The sequence below is a fragment of the Cryptomeria japonica genome, unplaced genomic scaffold (genome assembly GCF_030272615.1).
Source record: "Cryptomeria japonica unplaced genomic scaffold, Sugi_1.0 HiC_scaffold_165, whole genome shotgun sequence".
In the NCBI taxonomy this organism is placed as follows: domain Eukaryota; kingdom Viridiplantae; phylum Streptophyta; class Pinopsida; order Cupressales; family Cupressaceae; genus Cryptomeria; species Cryptomeria japonica.
The window spans coordinates 41,356-60,391 of NW_026728987.1; the positions used below are offsets into that span (position 1 = coordinate 41,356).

A 19,036-nucleotide genomic window follows, 5' to 3' on the forward strand; every position below is an offset into this window, starting at 1 on the left:
AAAAGAAATAAATGAGAAATAAATCTAAGCATTCATGATTATGAAATAGAACCGAAATTACTGGACGGAATCAGGTGGGCACTCGTGTGCATTTGTTCATATAAGATTTTACATCCACATAATCTACCAAAGGTGTGAAGCCTTCTTTTATTCCATGTTGAAAGAAATAATACATTGAAATTGTGGGAAAGTTAAAAGAATGAAAGAGTGTGAATATTGTACAATTAAAGAGGAGGGAAAAATTTCCTGTTCGAAGGTAGAGTTGATTGACTCAGCGTTTGATGTCTAACGGGTGCATTCAGTAGGAAGGCCCAGTGGAAAACTTTTGGTGTCAGAACAGTAATCATATACCATATAGTTCTTGCGCACCCATTCAAGTTGCTGCTGCTCACCCGAATCCAATGCTGCTTGATTGTACCATGCATTTGCAGAGCAGTCAGAGGAAGAAGTACTGCACACCTGTGCATTAAAACTCTGGTATGAGGCGACGAAGAGGGCTTTGCTCCAGTCTATCTTCACAAGCCCACCTCTAGTTGCCCAATCGTCTGTGTTCCACAGACTCGAATATATTCTCATGCCTTGATTCTTTGGATACGCCACACCCACATTCTCGTTGTTCTTAAACACTCTCACGGGAGTTCCATCCAAAGAAAATCTGCTCAATACCATCACATCAAAATAATTTATGTTATTGAAACGGGCACGGTAATACTTCAGAGCCTTAGCCCGGAGGGATGTTAAGCACTTAAATTGAAGGGGTAAGGGTAAATTTAGCATTGCTTACAAAATTTGTAAATAACAATAATTCACAAAAATAACAATAATTCACAAAAATATTACATTGGATTTATCCATTCCAAATTATTTGTCAAATTAAGATTACAATTTATAAATTTTTTAAGTTAATGTAACCAAGAACTCTATTTTTGTTAGTTTTGTGTCCTCTCAATCGTCGAAAACTATAGAAGGGTTAAAATAGGAGCAATTAATTATTATTTTTTATCTAAGCAACTATAGAATGAGGGAAAGCTTCTAAATCAAGGAATGTATAGCCTTTTATTTAAAATAGAGGCAAAGTGGATAGATTTTCCACTGTGAAAGGGAATGAAATTGGGCTTTTAACACCCAAAGGAAAACCCCATTTCTAGAAATTGTAGTCTTCTTGCTTCTATGCTAAACCACATAGTGTAAACCTCCCCTTGTTTGATTGACAATCATAATGGAGTCAATATCTATCACATTGCAAATATATCTCTAAGTATGTGCTAAAAGTAGATTGGCTCAATGACAAGTTGGTGAATCAAATATTTTATAATCAAAATTTAATTCTCATCATTACAATGAAAAACATAATAGTATTTATAAGAAATGAACTAGTACACCAAGATTCAATGGAGCAAGGAGGAGCGAGGAGTGTTAGGGTTTCTAGAGGTGTAGGTTCTTCAGGGTACGATGTAGAGGATGGAGGTGAGGGCGACGATGAGGATGGTTAGGGGATTTAGGTGGCTAGTAGCTTGGTTTTTTCTTGGATAGTGGTTGTAGCTCTTTCAGTGCTCCTTGTTTGGTTTTCTGCTTGGAGAGACAATACGCCCCTTTCGCTTTCTGGGGTCTCGATATCTACTCATATCGTGCCTCCCTTATGCTTATTTCATGTTGGGTCATTGGTTAGGAAGTGGCCCCTAATAGATGATGGTTTTCTTCCCTATTGGATTGGGCCCTTGTTTTTCCTTTTCCTATAATCAGTGAATCTTTCTTGACAGTATGCAAGGAGAGTCGTTGGTGGGTGCAGGGTTTCTATTCATCTCTTTGCCTTGCTTCCTAAGTTTGGTGGGTGTCGAGAGTCTCTGGTGGTTGGGCCTACTTTGTAGGGTCTGTTTTTGGTGACAACCCTTCATTCTATGGTGTTTAATGTGTGCCCCTATGTGGTCTTCTCTTTGCTTTTGTTGATTGGGGATTTTAGATTCTATTCAGGGCTGAGTGTGCCTAATTTTCTCTCACTCATTGGTGGAGCAACTTCGTTTGGGGTTGGTTCTTGTTGGTGGGTTGCGTGCTGCATTGGGCTCCCCTGCTCAGTACTGATCGTATGGAGGTGGGATTTTGTGCTAGGATGGATGGTTTCCTGTGGTGTTGAGGTTCTCTGGAGTGGGGTAGCTTTTCCTTCCTCTCTCTAAGACTTCCTCTTGGGACTCCTCTCCTAGTTGGGAAGGGTAATTGACATGATGTTTACTCTACTTCTTTTAGTGTTCCTATGGAGATGGGCCTTGAAGGTGTTTTGTTATTTAAATATTATTTTGCTGATGGCTTTTTTTGGGGGTCGGATTTGGTATTTTTTGAGAATGATAGTGTTCTTCTTGGAGGCAATTCTTCCCATGTTGTGGCGGGTGGTTTCCAGAGGAGTGCTGAGGGTTGGTTACCCTATGGGAGTTTAACCAGAGAGGGCTCTATTTTTGTCATCCTCGCGATGGCACTAGACTCTTTCTTATTTCAGAAGATGTTATTTTTGACAATTTTTGCTTTTGTCTTCTACTACCCTCGTCATGTAGTGGGCATGTTTGGATCAATTAGCTTAGAACTTCTAGATTGGCGATTGAGTTGAGATCTTCTTGTCACTGGGTTGAAGGCTAGGGTCTCTACCCTATATTTTTTCTGTCTGGGGATTTGTCTGCCAATATTTTTGTTGACAGCTTGTCTATTGAGGTGACCCTTGATGTTTTGTTAGCAGGCTACTCATCATGAAAAAGGTTCTGGGGTGCCTTTCAAAACCCCTTGTGTTTGTTTGTGCTAGTCCATTCCATGATGTCTTTTCTTGTTACTGCTATAGAATGGCTAGGAGTTTCTATTTTTACTAGGTTCGTGGGTGTCTCCAGATCAGTGTTCTCTAGTATCCCTAATCATAAAAGGTTGTAGAATGTCTTTCAAATTTGCTTTTGATTTTTTTATCCCTTGGCTAGTTTGCTCTTAGTTTAAGGGGGTTTTTCAAGAGGATGGTTTGGGGCACACTCCTAACCCCCTCCATTTTCATTAGGTGATTTCCTGTGTTTGGGACATTGTTTCCACTAGTTGGGGTTATGGTCAAAAGCCTCTTTTCGAAAAAGGTTTTGCCTCTTTTGTGTTTTTGCTTGGTGTGCATGTCTCATGTGCCCTACGTAGCACTTTTAGCATTTATGTAATGGTGCAGGCCTATCTTGCTTTTTATTAATCAAAACATAATAATATTTTTTAGATGTAGAGTTAGGTTTTTGGTAGAGACATCATTGTGAGAAATTAATAATAGGAATATAGTCATCGATAGAATGCACTTCATTTTAATGTAATCCATACAGAATAAAATTGAAGGAGAACATAAAATCAAAATTAAAGGGACCACAAAAGACAAAAGTATTAAAAAAATGATCTATTTCTCAAAATGCAACCCTAATGTACACATGTTATTATTTTCATAATATGATATTTTTTATTAATTTTTAAATATTATTTATTTTAATTGGTAAACTAAGAAGTTTAGCATTAAAGAAGCACATTATAAATTAAATTGAACAAACATTATAAAAGTTCCAAACTCAGCCCATGCCTAATTATTTTTTTGTTTTACCTATAATATAATTATAATTTTTGATAGCTTAATTTAATATTACTTATTTAAAAGACTAAATATTAATATAAATACTATACTATATCACTACATAAGGTAATCATTAAGAATAGCACAACTTTTATAAGGTTTATTATTCTAATTAAAATTTGATAGCCTCTTGAAGAATTTTAGATTTTCTTAAAAATATATTATTTGACATTGTTGATTATAGCTATCAAAACAACATTTGATTTAAGTATAGTTAAAAATATTATAGTGGAAAGAAAAATCTTCAAAGTATTATCGAAAATGGATTAAAACTATTACTGTTTTTCACTTAATTTTTTTGTTATTGTTATGTTTTATTTTGAATTCTACTTTTTTACCCTAGAGTATAATCTTGTATCCATCCACCCCCTCTCTCTTTATATAAATAATTTTTAATTAATAAAATACTTACAGTTAAATTCATAAAATAGACTAGAATTAAATTGCTGGTAAAATTTTTAGATACCAACTTGCCACCTCAGAAAGAAGGAAAATAACTTTTAGTGTATAACGAAAACCCCAAGCCCCTTCCCCACCCTAGAGGGAAAAGAAAAATAACTTTTAGTGTTGTAGGTATAACGAAAGCCCCATGCCCCTTCCCTTTCCCTTCTCAAATAGGAGCGTGTTGTTCAAAATAGACCTTTGACCAAATCAATTGCAACTTGTTTCTGATCGCTCAAATCTATTGCAAGTTGTTCTCCATTAATCAATTCTCGGTAATCATGAGACTACAACGTGCCATGGAGTTGTGTGTCTTTAACAACCTGAAATTTACATGAAGCAGCTAAAATACAGCTAGAAAACACTTTCTCTTACAATTATCATGGGATGTGAGCTCTGGTATCAAAACGTTGAAAAGATGAGGATAAAAGGGAGCTTCCAGACAAATGAGCCGGCCCCAGAAAAAAAATCCAGATTGTTATCCCTGTAAAGCCAAACCTTGCACGTACCCAAATAAACCCCAAGGCGTGACAACTCATTCATACTTTTGTACTATATATATACAAGCGATTGGTAGCTTTCAGCCATCACAAATCCACTATCTTCTTAACACCTTACCTAAATTCGACTTTCTCATTTCAACTCTGTTATCAATGGCCCTCCTCGTGCTTTTCCTCATATTTATGGTCTCAATCTCCCACCATGTTTCAGCAAATTTTTATAACGATTTTGATATCACATGGGGTAGTGATCGCGCTAATATACTCAACAAAGGGCAACAGTTGTAGCTTACTCTCGACCGATCCTCAGGTATAACGAAAAACCATATTTTTCTACTCATATCATCCTTTCCTTATTGTATATAATTCAAATTCTATGTCGAACCTTAATTTAGATGTTATATGATAGGCTCGGGATTTCAATCCAAGAAGGAATACCTGTTCGAAAACATCGATATGCAAATCAAGTTGGTTCCTGGTAACTCGGCAGGCACTATAACGACATACTATGTAAGTCCGCTTAATATATCATAGTATTCATATTAGTAATGACATAGGACATATTATCCTTCTTAGCTGAGCATGGCAGATAAATTCATGTGTTGAAATATTTGGTGCAGCTTTCGTCCCAAGGCAATAACCACGATGAAATTCACTTCGAGTTTTTGGGAAACCTGTCTGGAGATCCCTACGTTATGCACACAAATGTTTACTCTCAAGGCCAGGGCAATCGGGAACAACAATTTAACCTCTGGTTTGATCACACCGCCGATTTTCACACTTACTCTCTACTCTGGAATCCTCAACAAATTATTATGTATGTAATACAAGCATTACTCGTAATTTTATGGATATAATTATCTATAGTTCTAATATATCATGGTGGTCGTATTGTGCAGATTCTCCGTGGATGGAACACCGGTGAGAGTGTTCGAGAACAACAAGAAGTTGGGTGTTGCATATCCGAAGAATCAAGCAATGAGAATATATTCGAGCTCGTGGTACACAGACGATTGGGCAACCAGAGGCGGGGCAATGAAGACTGATTGGAGAAAAGCACCCTTCGATGCCTCTTTCCACAATTTTAATGCATAGGTGTGCACAAAGTCTTCTGTTTGCTCTGCAAATTCATGGTGGAGTCAGGCGGCCTTGGATTTCAGTCAGGAACAGAAACTGAAATGGGTGCTCAAGAATTACATGATTTATGATTACTGCTTGGACAGAAAAAGGTTTCTGTAGGGCCTTCCTGCAGAATGCACCATCCAGAGAGTTAATTGAACAAAAAAACTAAATAAAGTCTTAGTTGACAGAGCATAGCATTGAGATCTATCAAATATTCTTTAATTTTTCTATCATTGAATTCTATCAATTCGTTTGAGATTGCAATAACTAGACTGGGATATCACGAACTGCGATCACTTGAAATCAAATAAAACGTACCCACTTTGTGTAAGAATCCCATGTGTACTCAATACAAAGGAATGAATATTAAGGTTGCGACGTAGTTGTGATTGCTACTTAAAATTGTGTCGTCATCCCTATTTTTAGAGGAAGAGGTTACCTTTAAATTATAATTGGAAAAAAGTTGATAAAATGTCATTTTTATTTGTATATAAATGAGTGCGTGTAAAACAGTCACCAAAGTTGTTGGTTTGTGAGAGATTTAGGTTCGAATACCAATAGCTACTTTCCTCTAGGTTTATATAATAATTACATACGTTAATAATGATTCCAAAATTAAATATATATAATAATAACAGAAAGTTTATATCTTTAAATGACATGAAAGTGAATACATAAAAAATATATTATAGGAAATTTTCTTGATCTATTATATAAATATATTAAATAAATTTTTTGATCAGTTAAGGCAGTAAGATTTTAATGCTAGCCCCATTTCTAGGTGAGGTCACAAATGAGGGGCCTCAACCTTGACATTAACACGCCCACCTATGCCTTGGCCATCCATTTCTCCTCCTTGTTTCTCCTCCACCATCAACAATAGCCCTAGCTCTAGGTGGGGCCACAAATGAGGGGCCTCATCCTTGACATTAACACTTGATCGTCCACCTTTTCCCTAGCCGTCCATCTTTCCTCCTTGTCTCTCCTCCATCAATAGAATTGGCCCAAGCTCTAAGTGAGGCCACAAATGAGAGGCCTCATCCCTAACATTAACACTGACCGTCCATCTTTGCCCTAGCCATCCATTTCTCTGCCTTGTCTCTTCTCCACCACCAACACACACCTCCTCCTACACATCTACATTTGGCATTAATGGCTAGCTGATATACCTCCACATCCTCCATCTTGTTTCATGTCTACCTTAATTCTCCTATCACTAGCAAGACATCCACATTGATAGCCCATCAAAGGCATAAGTTGCACCATTAATAATGCAACCACTTAACCATCATACTATAGGATGGACCGCGAATGCTAATACATAAATTATTAGTATAATATTTATCTAATCAAATATGAAAAAAAGGGAGAATTCATATCTACAAGTGGTATTAAACTAGCAATTGCACCCTAGTGTGCAATGGGTACATCAAAAAGGTGTGGAAAGCTAATCATAAATTTTTTGGTCTATGTTTTGCATACTAAGATGGGAAGCATCTCAGAAGAGAGAGAGAGAGAGAGAGAGAGAGAGAGAGAGAGAGAGAGAGAGAGAGAGAGAGAGAGAGAGAGAGAGAGAGAGAGAGAGAGAGAGAGAGAGAGAGAGAGAGAGAGAGGTAAGGAGATAGAGATTGGGGATATAGATTGAGAGGGAGATAGAGATAAAGATAGGGGATAAAGAGAAAGAGGAGACATGGATATAGACAGATGGAAGAGATTGATATATAAATAGGGGTTTAGTGAGGGAGATGTAGAAAGATAAAGATAGGGACAGTAAGTGATATATATATAGAGAAATATAAGGGTATAGATAATGATATGGAGATAGGGGGAGAGATTAAAGAAGAAAAATGGAGAGACGGAGATAGAAGGGAAAATATATATAGATATAGAGATCTAGGAAGAGGGAGAGGGAGAGAGAGAGGGAGAGAGAGAGGGAGGGAGATGGATTTATAGATAGAGGGAGACATGTCTAGAGATAGAGGAGGGAATAGGAAGATAGAGGTAGCGATGAAGAGGGACATAAATAAATAGAGAGATAGAGAGGGTTGGAGAGATAAAGATAGATACAGGAAGATAGATTGGGTGAGATAAAGAGATATAGAGGAAGAGGGAGAGGTAGAGATATATATATAGATATGTCTATGATGAGATTGAGTGATTTAGAGGTCAAGATATAGGGAGATATAGAGGGGGGAAGGAAAGACAAAGAGACAAATAGAGAGACAAACAAATAGAGTGGGGAGATGGAGAGGGAGATGGAGATAAGGAAGCAAAAATAGGGAGTGCTCATGCATATGTGTGGGTGAGAGAGAGATATTGAGATAGAGATAGGAAGGAATAAATAGGGGGTATGTGTGTAAGAGTGTGCGAGAGAGATATGGAGATAGGGATATAGAGATCCAATGATGATTGAAACAAAATTTATAAATTACGAAATGTGGCTCGGAGAGGGAGAGACATTTAGCTAGAGAGAGATGGATAGATAATGCGATAGAGATAGAAGAAGACATGGACAAAGAAATAAGGAGATATAGAAGTAGAGAGGAAAGAGATGTAGATATAGAAGTCTAGGAAGAGGAGAGAGAAAAAGAGAAATAATGGGAGATAGAGAGAATGAGAGAGGAAAAGGGAGAGGCAGAGATAAATGGGAGGGTACAAAGAGAGATATATGGGAAGAGAAAAGTAGAGAGACAAAGAGATAGTTAGGGGATAGAGAGGGAGAGAAGAAGGGAGATGTGCGGAGAAATATAGCGATAAAGAAAGAGTGATAAGTAGAAGAGGGAGATAGAAGAGGTGGGAGAGAGGAAGAGAGATGGGTAGAGGAGAGCGAGAGGGAGAGAGAGATAGACGAAGGAGGGAGGGGGTGAGAAATGGGAAAGGAAGAGGGGGAGAGATGTAGATAGAGGATAATATATAGAGAAAGAGAGGGATAGGAAAAATATAAAGAGTAGTGAATGATATGGATAGTGAATATATAGAGTAGTGAGAGGGAGATAGAGAGAAATTGAGATATATAGATATAGAGTATGAGAGATGGACATAGAAATGGAGTAATGATAGAGGAAGAAAGGGAGGGAGAGAGATGAAGAGATGGAGAAATAGATATGGGTTTAGGGAGGGCGTAAGGAAGGGAGATATGGAGATAGATAAGAGATACATGGATATGGACATGCAAAAGAGGCAGAGAGAAGAGGAGAGAGAGAGGGAAGTGGGAGAGAGATGGGTAGAGAGAGAGAGATAGAGAAAGAAAAGGGGGAGAGAGGTAGAGAGAGAGAGAGTGAGAGAGAGAGGAATAGATGAAAAGATATAGATAGAGGGAAATGCATAGAGATAGAGAAGGATATAAAATGAGATAGTGAGATAGAGGTACAAAAGGATATAGATAGAAAGATATAGAGATGAGTGAGGGGAAGATAGATAGAATTAGCGATATAGAGATATAGAGATATAGAGTTTGAGAGATGGAGGGAAAAATAGAGTGATTGAGAGAGGAGGAGAGGGAGGGGGAGAGAGGAAAGGGGGAGAGAGGGAAAGATAGTTGAATAGATAGAATGGTAGAAATGACCCATAAAATGCCTATAAATTTATGTTTGTAGTCACAAGATTTATAGTTTGGAACTAAACTTGAATTATAGACATGTAGTTATTGATTGGATATATAGATAAAAAGGGAGAGGGAGAGATGGGAAGATAGAGATAGAGGGGGCAAGAATGAGAAATAAAGGAGGTGCATTAAATTTTGAAAATATAATCAAAAATTGAAATGCAAGAAAGAGCCTAAGTAAGTCCAACAATTGGAGAGTGAATTATCCAAATTATTATTAAAATAGAGTGTACACATCCTTAAAAGTAATAAGAAAATATTATATAATATATTAATATTACTATTATTCTATAAAATATGTAGATATTATATATATTATATTATATTTATGTTTAATTTTAATATCATTATTTAATAAAATATTATGTAATAATATTTTAAAGTAATGGCATGTATTATATTTCATATAATATGTAATAATGAACATAATTTTATTATATATTTCATTAGATTTAATAATATATTTAAAAATAAATATATGTTTGCAGCCCTTAGCATCACAGTTTCCATATATATTTAATAATATATTTCATTAGATTTATATATGTTTGCGGCTCTTTCTTAGCATAATGGTTTCCATCTTATTGTGGTTTCGGCTTCAAATGCCCTTGACCAATAGTGGGTTTGCATGGTTTTGACCTTTTGTGCCCTAGAGAGGCCATGGTTTTGCTCGTGGAGGTGGGGGGTTCCTCTCTATGCCCTTTCCCTGAGTTGGGATCTCTCTGTCAAATCTTTCGATGCTGATTGTGGGCATGACTTTCATGGTTCATTTTTGGACTATCTTGTCCGTCCTTGGAGGCAGGCCTGGAATTTGACAGGCTATATGGCCGTTTTTGCACTTTTAGACCGTATATTACAACTAATAAAATTAGTGGACCGTAAGTATCGACATGCTATTTTTTCCACAAACCGTATATATGACACATAAAATTATTAATAAGCCGTAAAATATTATAATAGGTAATATATATTGATATATATTATTTTACAATGTTTATTATAAATATATGAATTTATTTAGAATATTTTAAAATGGTATGATTAAGATATAATTATTTCTAATTTTATATTATTTTTATATGAATTTTTAGTATGTTTTTCTTATATAAATTTAGAAACTTTGTCAATTTAGTTTTTAATATTTTTTAAAGATTGTCTTAAATATCAATATAGAAACTTCTAACAATTGAAATGATAAGATATAATCATTTCTAATTTTTTTAAATATTGTAATAAAAAAATCTAAAATGGTTTCTATTTTTATAATACAAGACTTTTGGGTTGAATTTAGAAACTTACAAGTAAATTTAAAATTTTTTAAGTGCATTACTAATTTATCATTGTTTTTCAAAGTTTTACTTTTTTTTATGGAATTATTTCTTTTCACCTCAATTGAATTTTATTGGAACTTCAATTCTATGAAGCTTAAAGAATTTATATTAAACTATTCACAAATTAAAAAAAAATTGACACTTAACATTTTTTAAAAAACGTAAAATGAAAGGCATTAAAATTACTAAACCGTCATAAAAAATTATATGACAGGTAGGGGTGGCCGTCAAATTCCAGGCCTGCTTGGAGGTATATTTTGGAGGCTATGACCCCATTCTTCCTATCTTTTGTGTTTACCCTATCTTTTGTGGTATTCAATTTTAGAGGCTGGTTAGGAGATATTTGCCCCCTGTTTTTCTTTGTTTATTTTATTCGGGTGGTGTTGTCTCTATTTTTGTGAAAGGGTTTTTGTGTTTTCTCTTTTGGCTGAAAAATGTGGCCATTTTTAGTCTTGGCCTAGTTTTAGTTTTTCAATTTTTTGTTAGTGGTGAATATGGGGGAGTGAGATTCTTTGGCTCTTCTTTTAGCAACTTTCTCACGAACGAAATGATAATCAATCTCAATGTGCTTAGTCCGTGCATGAAAGACTGAATTAGCCGTGAGGTACGTAGCACCAAGATTGTCACACCATAGAATAGGGGGAGTAGGGGGAGAATATCCAAGTTCAGAGAGGAGGGATTGAATCCAAATTAGCTCAGCAGTGGCTATGGCAGCTCGTCTATATTCAGCTTCAGTACTAGACCTTGAGACAGTCTTTTGTTTTCGAGCACTCCATGAAATCAGATTTGGGCCAACGAAGATGCAGTAACCGCTAGTAGAACGACGGTCATCGGGGCAGCCAGCCCAATCTGAGTCAGAAAAGGCATTAAGAGTGAGAGGGCTAGACTTGCTGAGTTGCAGTCCATAAGAGAGAGTTTCCTTTAGGTACCGCAGGATACGCTTGACAGCATTCCAATGATCATCAGTGGGCTGTTGCATAAATTGGCATACCTTATTGACAGCGAAGGCAATATCTGGTCTCGTAAGGGTGAGATACTGAAGAGCACCAACAACACTCTTGTATAGAGTTGGATCGCTGAAGGCAGAGCCGATGAATTTAGACAACTTTTCTTAGCTGCAAATAGGAGTGCGAACCGGTTTTGCACCGTCCATCTTTGTCTTCTTGAGAAGATCAAGTGTATACTTCCGTTGAGATAAGAGATGTGAAGACAGAAAATACTTTACGTATTCTACTATATTCAGAACATTGGGTCAAGAGGTTTTAAATAACCATCGTTACAAAGAATAGAAACAGATGAGAATAGAATGCAGAAAATAGAAACAGCTCAAAGAGAACAGAGCGATCTGCAGAAAATGGAAACAGCTCCGGAGAATCAGGGATTTCTGTGATCAGCGCTGGATGTTTCCATATTAATAATGAGTAAAGCGTAGAATGATGGCTGATGAAGATCCCTGGGATAGATATAAATAGGTATGAAGCAGTCTCAGCTAAGGAAAAGAGGAAAGAAGGGAAAGTAACAGGAAAGTTGATGGGTCGGAGAACGCCTGTGTATTATAATAGTGACGGTAGATTTGGTGTTAGCAAAAAGAAACGAAGATTGCATGTGGCAGATTGGCACTTGAAGGTACAGCTAGAAGAGCGTGTTCCGCGTACAGCTGGCCAGGCTGTGAGCATTATAAAATAGTTTGTTTCTTGCAGTTTTTGAGGCTACTAAAAACTGGAGCCCTCATCGTCTCAGCACTTTCTACAAAGCTGGATCGTCAAAATATCATCTCACTTAGGCAGGTAACAATTGATAGTGGAAGCAACCATTCCATCGACGGGTCTAATGGTTTGAAACCATTTGTAAGCTAATAAAAACATCCTATAGTAAAGAAGTTAAAACATGTCCAGGAGAGAATGCAAAATGTTGATGTAATCGAGATTAAGATTTTTTAAATTGAAGTAATTATAGTTTACTGTGAGATGTATTATGATGTTAATTTTGAATGAAAAAAATGATTTCAGATGTTTTTAAGGTTTAGATATTAATATAAACAGTTTCAATGTCAATTGATTGTGATCATATTCTTGAAAATTTAGTATGAGAAGTGAGAAATTTGGATCAAATATGGTTTTATAGAAGTGATAGTAGTGTATACATGACCTAGTATAGTATGGTAAAATGTTATAAAAATTGATCAATTTTGTTTTATAATTGAAGACATAAAACAAATCTAGAGATGACTACAAATTTAGGTCAAATAGTGCACTTTTTGAAGTCAATTGAACATTGATACCATATATCCATGACATCAACACAAAGTGGCATGAAATAAGATGTCTTTTAGTGCACGATATGCACTTTTATCTACTATAATATTTGATATAATAGCTGTAAATTTTGATCAAATTTATAGAATAATAATTTATTTATCGGGAAAGAGAGAAATATTTACATCATAGGTGAAACATTCCATAACAACAACAATATTATTTATCCATCATAAATATTGGAGCTATGTACACTTATACCCCTATTTAAGTAGATCATGTTTATTTTAATTCTATTATTAGCTCCACCTCTAAATTAACTAGGTTTGCTATTTGTTAATCGATTGCATATATTTAATGAGTTTATAATGAAAATCTATTAATTTTATTTAAATTTTTTTAACCTTATATTTTTAACATGACAAAGAATTTTCCCTTAAGGTTTCTTCCCCTTCATTAGGGTTTCAAGGTTAATGTTTCTAATTACTTACCTTGCATACAAGATTTTTTTATATTTTTATGTTTCTCATGTATGATCATTCATTTCTTTACTTCTTTTAGGGTTTTTTCTTATCATTACCTAATCTTAGATGTTTCACACCCTATCCACCTTTTCTTTGGTTTTTTACATTAGGTTTCATATATTTGATTGTTGAATAATTTATTTATTCTTTATTAGTCCTAGGTCATTCTTATATCACTATTTTGATCCTTTCTAGGGCCTTTTGTTGAACACGCAATAGGATTGAGGGGGGCAAGGTGAATTGATCTGGAACTTCAACAACAACTATTAATCAAATTATTCAACAACACTTTAACCATTATCACATCAAGCATAAACACATAACACATGAAAACCAAATTTACATGAAAAACCCAAACAGGGAAAAACCACGGAGAATATAACTCACAATATGGATAACAATGTTTACAACGTTTTAGGCTTGAAACCAAGGAGTACCAACACCTGAAGGACTTGCATAATGAAGGTGCACTACCTTAGGCAAGATACAAGAAGGACTTGTACAACTGAAGAACACTTCTTCAAGACAAAATACAAACTGCTACCAAAGGACCCACTATCAATCAACAACGATTGAAATAGCTGAACTAAAATTGAGAAGGATTCTCCTGATCATGAAATTGTTCTTGGACAATATTCTAGTGATCAATAACATGGAAAACATATGTAATAATCTTCACTGTCACAACATTATGTCTTGTAGAATATATGAAGTTCAAATCTCTTCTCAACTTGACTTTCTCATCACCACAAACTCAAATCTGTTTGTAAATCATTCACATACAATTATCACACAATTCACTTCTCATCCACACTTAGTTTATCCATCTACACATCTTAAATATGAGATGCAACATTGAAATCCGAATTAAGGCTCAACCAAAATAGAATAAGAAATATTACACAAAATAAGCCACCCTTACCTAAAATACTTAGATTGGTCCATTCTAAGAGAAAGAGGGAACCAGAACATATTATAATTTAGCATTCCATGAATGATTTGACAATCCACAAATGCTCACACATACTCCAGAGGACATTAAAAATGATAATATGTAGACATAATCAATTAGTCGGCCACATAACCAATTCCAATGCAAAATACTCCATGCAAATATCCACACACCAAGGTGAGACCCAAGTAAACATCTCAAGGCATCTTCCAACACATAGCCAGAACAAAGGAACATGATGTAATAAACTACAATGTAATTAACAACATATTTAGAGGGCACCAAATGCATTCCAAACCACCCTAAATACAGGATGATAAAACCAACACCAAAAGAGTATTCAAACCAACATCCATCCAGATAACTAAGATCCTCCTCTGTCATAATGAAAGATGATTGAAATCATGGCTATTGAAATAAAAAGAAAGGCTTCATATGCACACAATGTTTGTGAGATTGTACGTGCTAGGTATGTGAACTATTGGTGAATTATAATATTGTCAACTAACTTAAATGAACATGTAACTTGAATTGCCTATCTAATTGAAGCTTGCATTGGTAATGTATAGATGGGGATCTGCCGCAAACTTGGTCTTCCTCACATTTTGTTTTTCGACAAACATCATTCTGATAACAATGATACTACTGGGCAGATATGCTATTGTAAATTCTTCGACTGGAGTAAATATATATGCTGCTAGCTTTCTAATCCCACTTTGTGTCATTGTTTACACACTTGCAGGAGGACTGAAGGCTAATTTCTTAGCTAGCTATATACATTCAGTTATTGGTATGCACTTCAAAATTTCAAATAGTTTGATTAAGCATTTTTAGCCATTATTTTTCATGTCTCACTTTACTCTTTTCTAAAATCCTTCTATCTCTAAGCAATTATTCTTTTTAAAAGAAATTTATTACTTACTAATCTACAAAATGCTAGGTGGGTATTGAGTGACCAAACTTGTTCATTTTTCTTCACTCCTCTTCTACAACATAAAGTGAGCTATCTTTCCCCTATCTTTCCCCTTAAAACGATATGAGGAAAAACAACAAATTCACCTTCAAGAGTAATGTGGCATTTCTTCCCACTAATATTAACACATCAATAAACCCTTAGTCCAACATCGAACATGTAAATGAATAATTGCAATAAAAATAATCATTACAATCAATAAATATAATTTCAATAACTTGTCTAATTTAGTATTTTAAAAACCCTGAGATCAGATTCAGATGACTAGATATGGATATATGACAAAAAAATCGAGGACTCAGTTTTATTTTTCATATCAAGTAATAATTCAAATAATTGGTTCATAAACACACCTTCCTTAATATTATTATGTAGAAAGCTTATAGACCTCTAATAATGTTGGTGTAAATTTAAAATAAGACCTATCCAAGAGAGACAAAACCAAAAAATAAAATAAATTTGTTACAATAGTTGAAAACTACACAACACTTGACCATCTCAAGATATGGATCCTAGGACATTTTCATTAGTATACTTTCTAGCAATGCATCTATTGTAACACAATTTCCAAGTTTAATAAATATTAAGGTAGATGATACAATATTCATAACAATTACGATTCAATTTGCAAGAGTTAAATTGAAGACAAAATGGAACACACTTTAGTTTTAAGTGGGCCACATACAAATGCATGGCTCAGGCATACTTGTTGACTCACCTTTCAATCAACTAAAGAAATATGGGTTTCTAGCGATATATTAACCATTAGAATAATCTCCTTTGTCGACAATGTTCTTTTGGTTCTATAAGTTAAGATGCCATGTTTATAATGGAATGGAGGCCTTGTACTTGTGTAAGCTGCTTAGGTACATTACAAGATGCCCTTATTTTGAGTCATATTGCATTGAGAAAATAGAGCAAAACAATAGTGCTCTATTTTATGCATTAATACAGTGTCACGTGATTTATTGATTCAAGTAGATGCCATAATCTTGTCCAGGATTTGATATATTTTCTTTAAAATGAATGAATTTTTTTCCTCAATAATATATATCCTAGGGCCTAGCCAATAGAGTACTTTCACCAGAAATTTTGTTGTGCAACTTATATTCTGTCTAGCTTCTCACCCTTGTCTCATAGACGTATATGTACTCTCAAAGAACCATACTCATTAGATTTGGACATTCTTATTGTTTTCACTTTCAATAAACACCTTGATATATTTGGTTACAAGTCTCCACCAAAAGATGTGTTTGAATATCTTTACATTCCTTAACTATGAAACCTATAAAAGATTTTGGGATTTGGTTTTTTATCATTTCTTCTCAAGCTATTCTGTTTAGAAACTTTTAATTTCTAGCCATATGCTTTTCTTTGAATTACCACAGTGTGGTTGTTAATTATATTAAGAGTATTCTAATAAAGAAAGCCAATGCTATTGCTATTTTTTCTTTAAAATATATAAAGACAATATTACAAGCTTGCATTCAAACAAAAACGCTTCCTTAAGAAAAAAGAAACTGCAGAGTATTAATTATTTTCCATGAAACCAATAATTCTACAATTCTACTAAAGGTAAGAAGCTCAAGAAAGTGACCACATGAATTGAATAAAAAGGATTTAGCTTTGATATTTGTAGGCCCCTTGGTTCTGACTCAAAATGACCCTTACAATTTATCTTTATTTTCTAAACTCAAACATTAATCTAGCTGAAATACAAAAACTTTGACTTTGAGGATTCTTTACAAAGTATGGCAGAAGGTAAGGTATTGGAATTAGCGTTGACTTCCAAATCCATCAATACCCTAGTTAGGAGAGATCTATCTTAACAACATAGACTTGATATAAACTCCTATCGGCCGTACACATTGCACCTTACCCAGGTGCAACCGCTAGTTATATTGAAGCAAATTGTGTGTATTAAGAGATTGGTCTTGTCTAGCATAATTTTTGCATCCCATTTAATTTTGCTAGTTTGATTATTGAATTATTATGTATTAATTTTGGTATTAGAGAATTTCACAGGAGGCGGTCCTCAGTCGGAAGAAATTGAAGCTCCTTAAATGCTAACAGTTGGATGTAATGTCTTTCTAAAATATATAATTAATTGGGTGGGATCGCAATCGTTTAAAGTATAGCCTCTTGGGCTTGTAAATCGGTACAAAAAATGGAGGAATAAAAGAATTTATGTAGGTTGCTTCTTTGAAATCAGTTGGATGCCTGGCGAGTGCCTTCAGCAGGAAAGCCCTGTGGAAACCTTTTACTGTCCGAACAGTAATCATAAATCATGTAGTTCTTCCGCACCCATTCAAGTTTCTCCTGCTCGCTCGCCTCCAACGCCTCTGCAGCGTACCATGAATTCACAGAGCAATCAGAAGAGGCGGAGCATGACTCTGCTTTGAAATTTCCATAGGAGGCAACAAAAGGGGATTTGGTCCAGTCGATCTTCACTGCACCGCCTCTGGTTGCCCAATCATCTGCGTTCCACAGGCTTGAATATATTCTCATCGCTTGATTCTTCGGATATGCAACGCCCAAATCCTCGCTGTTCTTGAACACTCTCACCGGAGTTCCATCCACAGAAAACCAGCAGGGAATCAGAAATACACATTAAACTACAATAATGATGTTAAAACTGGAGGGCAAGGCAAAAGAGGACATTCAGTAGCTGATTTGAAGTTGCAGGGACAACATTAACTTACATAATTTGTTGGGGATTCCAGAGCAGGGAGTAAGTGTGGAAGTCTGCCGTGGGGTCGAACCAGAGGTAGAATTGCTGCTCACGGTTGCCTTTGCCTTGTGAGAAAACATTGGTGTGCATAACATAGGGATCTCTAGATAGATTTCCCAGGAAATCGAAGTCTATTTCGTCGTGTTTATCCCCTTGTGAGGACAGCTGCACCAGACCATGAACATTTTATGACACCGTACTCATAGACAATAAATACTCAATTCCCTGCTGCTGCCCACTACTGATTTGGGGACTACAATAGAAATATGTATGGAAGAGTAAGAGAGAAACTCACATAGTAAGCAGTGACAGTGCCGGCCGAGTTACCAGCCACCAACTTGATTTGCATATCGATTTTTCCAAAGAGATATTCATTCTTAGATTGGAAACCTGAGCCTGTTTTAGTACAGCAGAGGAGGGGTTCAGGAATCGGCATACTGTTAAAATCATATATATGGAGTAAGAAAAAGAGATGAATATCTTAGCAAGCAAATGAGATGATATACCTGAGGACTGATCGAGAGTGCGCTGCAAGCGTTGGCCATTGTCGAGTATCTTAGCACGATCATTTCCCCATGTGATGTCAAAGTCGTTATAAAAATTTGCAGAAACAAGGTGGGAGGAGGAGAGTACAAGGCTTACCAGGAGGAAACATGGTAACAGATCCATTGGAATATCAGGACAAGAGTAGAAAACGTAGTAGTTGTAATAGTGATGGAGGTATGGAAATGTTGAATGGTGATAAGGAAATTCAAATGAGATTTATATATAGACAGGGTCAGGTAACAATGGAAAGTAGCGAGAAATTTCACAGAGAGTTGTTGAAGTGGATGATTTGGAGCGCGCTTTGTATTTATATTTTATGGTACTCGAGTTTCGCTCCACGCGGAATTCTAGCAAGAAGAAGAGCGTGTTTCTCGCATTGCATACGGCTGGCTTAGCTGTGTGCAATATAAAATAGGTGTATTTCATAATTTGGAA

General features: G+C 35.5%; 1 protein-coding gene and 1 pseudogene across 1 annotated transcript; one reads left to right on the forward strand and one right to left on the reverse strand.

Moving 5' to 3' along the window:
- Positions 1–285: 285 nt before the first annotated feature.
- Positions 286–18,773, reverse strand: LOC131867187 (xyloglucan endotransglucosylase protein 1-like). The gene is made up of 4 exons (XM_059215493.1): positions 18,562–18,773; positions 18,351–18,451; positions 18,027–18,220; positions 286–655 (listed from the first exon to the last, which is right to left on the reverse strand). The coding sequence occupies exons 1-4, from the start codon at positions 18,722–18,724 to the stop codon at positions 286–288; spliced, it is 828 nt and encodes a 275-aa protein (XP_059071476.1). The 5' UTR covers positions 18,725–18,773.
- LOC131867188 (xyloglucan endotransglucosylase protein 1-like) lies at positions 4,668–6,016 on the forward strand (annotated as a pseudogene).
- Positions 18,774–19,036: the final 263 nt, after the last annotated feature.